Below are 6,186 nucleotides of genomic sequence, written 5' to 3'. Positions count from 1 at the left end.
TTTGTGTGTGTGTGTGTGTGTGTGTGTGTGTGTGTGTGTGTGTGTGTGTGTGTGTTTACCTGAGTATATATTCAGGTTTCATTTTTGCATGGCTTGAAGGTGGCAGCACTTTCGAGGTGGTCTTGATGCTTCCCTTACATGGACTCTCTTCACATCTTCTGGGTCAGATGTGATGACAGAAAGGATGGAGGTAAAAACAACAAACTGGCAGAGAGGATCAGAGTACAGAGAAATAGGGAGAGAGAGAGAGAGAGAGAGAGAGAAGGAGCGAGACAGCAAATTAATGTTTGCCGGAGCTTAATTGTTCATTTGAATCCATAAAGGCACACAATTATGTTTATGCGTGCCATAAATCTGATTAGCGCTGAGTGCTGCTTTGCAAACACAATAGAGTCTGTATGGGGGCTAATGCCCACATGGCTAGCATGTCTGATTAGCCACAAAGCACCATCACTTATCTCTCTTTCTATTACCGCGCAATCTATGAAGTGAAGTATGATGATGTATCACTCAAACTAATCGCACAGCCTTTTCTTACTCAAAGCACAAACATCAATGAGAAATGCTTTAAAATGACAGCCGTGCTGAAAGGGAGACATTTAGTCAGTCTGTGACCCAATTTGTCGTGCTTGTTTAAAGGGGCTGTGGCGGAGGCATCGCTTACTGAAAATGACATTGTCAGCAATCTTGTTATTTTTTGTTTTATCTGCTTATCACGCATGCTTATTTGTGAAACAAATTGAAGGATCTATGCGTTTAGGCTGTGACAGAGAAAGATTTGTGCTGCTTAACGTCTTGCCTTGTAGAATATAGAGTATCACAGCTTTCCATTTATTCCTCTACTTCCTTCAGCTCCTCTTACTTACACTTAGGTCCTCCAATTTCCCAGCATCCCCTACAAATTGTTGCTTGCTCCCTCACACCCTTGATTGTGGAGAGCTAAATCTGCTGTGTGAGTGTATGGGTAAGAAGTAGTAGAGGGAAGTATGTGTAAGATGAATGTGTAAGGAGATAATGGACAGAGAGAACACTTACCAGGTGAGAACTGAGAGCAAACTGCAAGGCAAAAGTGTGAAAGAGGTGTGGATGAGGAGGAGGAGGGGTGAGGAAGATCACTGGCTATAAGCAGCTAGGCCAAATGATGGAGGGGAATCAGGACAGAATGACTGAATGAGTTAGACCTGTTTCTCAACAAGTTTGACGCTGGGACTCCATGCCGGCTCCCCAAACCCCCCAGCTGTGCAGGCTGGCTCAGCACCCCGATGTTCTCAACGACTATTCGGTGACACCGACATCGCGCATAATGAAGACCTTCGAGAGCCTGGTAGCGCAGCGCCTTCGGACCCCTGCTGATGGACCCCATGGATGCACTGAAACACTGTGGTGTTGGACATATTTCCTGTAAGTCACAGTAAACCCAGGAACAACGTCAGGAATGGATGATAGGCTAGTTGACGAGGAAAAGTCACTTCAAAGAGTTTCAGTGAGAACTGTGTCCATTTGGCAGCTTTATAATGAGCTCCAATGAGAGACGAATTTGTCATTCTGATAATATATTCCAAAAACACACATATTGATGCATATTGGAGATAAGGATCCTATGGTAAAGGTGCCTTCCCCTAGAGGTGTTACTGTACATATAGTCTAGAAACCAATATGAGGGTTGGATTGGGTTTGTTTGGGGTCAGATTTGGCCTTTAGGCGGCGAGGAAAGGAAACCACATCCGATTCCTGCTCACCATGTCCTTGTATGCGCCGAGGATGGCGGCGGCGATGATGCCCAGGAACAAGCCCAACACGTTGAGCACGACAGACGCCCACAGCAGGCGCTGCAGGTGGATCGCATCCCAGCAGCTGTTCACCCCTGTGAACTCATAGTAGTATGCATAGCGGTCTGGGCTAGAGATGGAAGAGAGGAGTGTAAGCTGAATCATCTGAATCGAGGATAGTGCAAACATGACACACACACATACACACAAAGATTCACTCTCTAATGTGTTCAATGGGTTCAGGTGGACCCTAATGTGCATAGTCCTTACTCCGACGGCCTCCAGTGCATCTCACCTGTTACAGTTGTACAGGTAGCAGCAGTAGCAGGTGTTGCTCCTCACTTTCAGCTTGCATGAAGTGTCGAGTGAACGGCACGTCACCTGCGGTTTTAGAGGTCTAATGAGTTTAAGAAGTGCGTTGAGCATCATTCATTTGTAAAAGCTTCATCAGCCCTATGAAAACAGATACATCAGCCACACAATCAGTAATTGGCTGCAGTTTGGACAAATAAATATAGGAGTGTATTCTTCTTTATGACTGTTAATTTAATTTGGTTTGATGAAGAGTAGTCTGGATAGCATCCAGATTGCATTATGTTGCTCAAGGCTATCTACAGTGTTGTCACTGTACCAGCAAATCTCTGCAGTAACATCTTTTGACCACTAGATGGCGCTACACACTCGGTGAAACCACCATGTCTGTTCTGCTCCAAAACACTGCAAAAGTGCACAGTATAACACTCCATTAACCCAAAACCCATTTATCTAAAACCATACAGACCCTAAACCTAACACACATTATTGAAAACTCATATAAAGCAAACATAAAGCAGCGTGTAGGAAGGGGAAGATATGCCTCATAACTTTCACAGGCAGAAGTAAAGGCTATCTTCAAGCCACAAGTACAATCTTGTTCAATATTCTCTATTCTCTACACTTGTTCATAAATTTGTTGATTTAGAAATTCCTCCAGATGTTTGTGCAAGATAAGCCATGGTATACGTGTGTGTGTGTGTGTGTGTGTGAGTGAGTGTGTGTGTGTCTGTGATTCAATGTATGTAGGCTCAGAATCACCTCAGTATAGTAGTTGTCATAGACGTAACTAGATCCACTGGCGTAAAACCTACATCTGCCCTCCAGCAAAGGTCCTCTATCCTGTGTGAGCATCAGAGAAAGATGAGCAAGAAAGCAAAGTGGAGACATTATGATACATGATAGGTTATGATACAGTTGGATGACATATAAGCTAATAAAACATTCAAAGCAGCTACAGAACTAATCAAATAATGTTATAATGTTATTATATATCTGTGTATGTAAGTATGTAAGACTTTATTTATATTGCACCTTTCCAAGCAAGAGTTACAAAATGCTTTACAGAAGGAAATAAAACAAGAGGCAAGTTAAGAAAAAACTGAAAATTAAAACCGATAACCCTTTAGAGTGCATCTCAGTTGTTTAAGGGTCTTGATGATGTAGTGTGTTGTGTCTGGTGTACTGTATAGAGCACATGTTTGTCTGTGTATACCAATGTGTTTAGTAGAAGAAGCGCGCTAATCCAAACCCTGAAGACATGGAGTTTTACAACGTGGGACTGGTCAGAACGGTCCAGTGCTCTGGAATACACGACCTACAGTATTAAAAATTCATAGGACTTTGTTTAACATGGGACTAATCAAAATACTTTGAATTTTTTGTCGTTTAAAGTTTAAAGGTGCAATAAATAAGATTTGTACTGTCCCACAGCACAAAATGACCATAATATATCTATGGGGGTTTGATAGGGCTATTGATCAACACCAGTGACTCGACAATTACTACACCAGGTGCTGAATTGTCTTGCTTTTAAAACTGACTTTTAAAACTGGCCTGTACTCTGATTTGGACCCCACACCCACCCCCTCCTTTTCAAATGCTCAAAGTAGCATCATTGCTCAAAGCCACAGTATTATTACAGTATTTTGCATCATGGTATATTACCTCTTCACTAGATGTTTCTGATGAAGCTCTGCTCTAATTAGCTAGCTTGTGTCAATACCTGTCAATATTGCTGCACTTCCTTGGTCTCCAATAGAGGCTATTAATAGTCTTAGACTCATTAATACCCCTTTAATTTATTTAAATACTAAATTAGAATTAGACTTGTAATTGTTTTACATTTTAAACAGATGGCCGACCAGATAGGATTTGGGGCAAGAGGCCCGTAAGTCAGTTGGCAGTTGATTAGCTCGCCCTAAGTTTAATCAAAATTTAGCAAGCTGATGTGACAAAGTGAGGTGCATTGGTATGCATGCACACATCCCAAAACACCCTGCACATCCTCAGCTCTGCATATTCTAGTTATTATGCCCAGGGTCAATTCAGATATCTGTGGTTCTGATAAATGTGCAGGTCTGGATGACCCAGTTCCCCTTCAAAACAACCAGACTGTGTATTGATTTAAAGGGGCACTTCACCGAAAAGCAAGCTGATTTGTTATAGACATAATCTCAGATCTATCCTGAAACAGTTTTGCACAAATTAATTTGAGTTAGGCTACTGACACTTATTTAGTGATAATACAACTCACTGCAATGAAAATGTTAGTAGACTAAAGAATCTTTCTAAGAAAATCAATTGCACCAAAATCTGGGATGAAATACAGTTGAAGATGTATTGAAAGAAGACGTATTATAGGTGAAATACCCCCTTAAGTTTGGGTATGAGTTATCTTTGACTTGGAGAAAGATGGGGAATTTTTAGCTGAATGTTTGCCCCAGATTTTCAGACGACCCAGCATGCCGCAGGTCGGGCTGTGAGATGGATCAGTCTGGTCTAACTGTCCAGTGGTGAGTCATGATGGAGCGGCGGTGACAGTTCTGTCTGATTGCATCCACAAAGTTTCATTAGGAAAACCTGACTCCTGCGGTGTGTTCTGTATGTGTGTATGTGGGTACTGTAAGTGCGGTATCTCTTTACGTGGCATGGGCACCATTAATGAAATCCTTGTGTGTTTATGTGATTAAAATTCAATATGTGAGTGTATGGGTGAGGTTGTGTGTGACTGTGTGCTTGTTTAGAAGAGAAAAAAGGTAATTCGTTTTATTTGCTTTCTTTCAACCAAAGCATGTGAATCTGTGCGTTAAAGTGTGATACGTACTATGAACTCTGCAGCGATGATCCCGTCCACAATGGCACAGAAGAAAGATGCGATGACTCCAATACTAATGAATACGATGGCCGCCATGAGCTGGGGGGGGGGGGGGGGGCAGAAGAAGAGTAGATTTGGGTAGATTTATGAGCAATTATTTATAAAAAACAAAGTAGTTCCACATAACACAAAATTAAGAAGCGAACAAAATTTAAGTGGTATAGACATTGATTATTTGAATGTCAGCCTGTGATTTGCATTCACAATTTAAGTCAAAATTTTCTCATAAACACAAAACACACACACATACACACACACACACACACACACACGTACATAAGCTCCCTTGGTCTCTCTCCTGGTGTGTGTTCTGATTGGCTGACTGCGGTGTCTGGGGCGCAGGACAATAAAGAAAATGTACAGCTTCTTGCTCTGCCAACCCAGAGGTGCTTTGTGGGTAATTTACAGACACAGAGGCAACGTGGGACAGAGGGACAACCTTTTGTACCAGCAAGGTCAATCTAATTCCCCCAATCTGATACACACACACACACTAACAGACATATACACACACACACACACACACACACACACACACACTAACAGACACACACATGGGCCTAGATAGAACAGTAAAAAAGATTGTTGCCTTATCTCACATCAGTAGATCAAACTCCTTACTTTTCAATTAAGTCTTTCTGTCTGTCTGAATGAGGCCTATATGGTATAATCTGTTTTCATAATACATACTACAATTCAATCATCTGACATCAATCAATACCACACACACACACACACACACACACACTCACCTATCACCTGCCTCACCACTCTCTCTTCAACCCTCTCTTGTTTAAGTCTTATAGATACATTTTTTTTACTGTAAGATAAAGTGACATTCTCACATAACACACACACACATGCACACACGTGCACATGTCAACTGCTACAACCCAAAGCCCAGCAGACCCAGCTGGCTGATCACAGATGTCTGATCATAAAGTTTATCGTTCAGCATCCTTTACTGCCTGGCCAATCCCTCCTCCAGGACTGGACCTGAGATAACTAATGAAACTCTCTCTCACTCTCTTTTCTCTTTCTCTGTTTCTCTCTCTCTCGCTCTCTCTCTCTCTCTATTTCTCTCTCTCTCGCTCTCACTCTCTCTCTCTCTTTGTCTCTTGTTCTCTCTTCTCACTGCTTCCCTCGCTATGTCAACCCTATGTCTTTCTGTCTGTCTGTCTGTCCATATAAGCCCGCATGTATGTATGCATCTATCTATCTATCTAT

The 6,186-nt window shown here is 42.0% G+C and overlaps 1 protein-coding gene across 1 annotated transcript in view; it reads right to left on the bottom strand.

The window, feature by feature from the left end:
- Nucleotides 1-1,697: 1,697 nt before the first annotated feature.
- Nucleotides 1,698-6,186, bottom strand: part of LOC139662658 (transmembrane protein 255B-like) — a 12,221-nt gene continuing 7,732 nt past the window's right edge. The window contains exons 4-7 of the mRNA XM_071541368.1: nt 4,909-4,998; nt 2,844-2,924; nt 2,065-2,150; nt 1,698-1,899 (exon numbers count right to left, since the gene is read on the bottom strand). Coding sequence (XP_071397469.1) covers nt 1,698-1,899; nt 2,065-2,150; nt 2,844-2,924; nt 4,909-4,998 — 459 coding nt within the window. The remainder of the gene's footprint in view (nt 1,900-2,064; nt 2,151-2,843; nt 2,925-4,908; nt 4,999-6,186) is intronic.

The sequence above is a fragment of the Centroberyx affinis genome, unplaced genomic scaffold, assembly GCF_046629955.1.
Source record: "Centroberyx affinis isolate AG114_WGS23_722 - 3 ecotype Tasmania unplaced genomic scaffold, CSIRO-AGI_Caff_v1 ptg003857l_1, whole genome shotgun sequence".
Classification (NCBI taxonomy): domain Eukaryota; kingdom Metazoa; phylum Chordata; class Actinopteri; order Beryciformes; family Berycidae; genus Centroberyx; species Centroberyx affinis.
The sequence above is the reverse complement of the archived record's forward strand: the minus strand, read 5'-3'. Positions and strand labels throughout refer to the sequence as shown.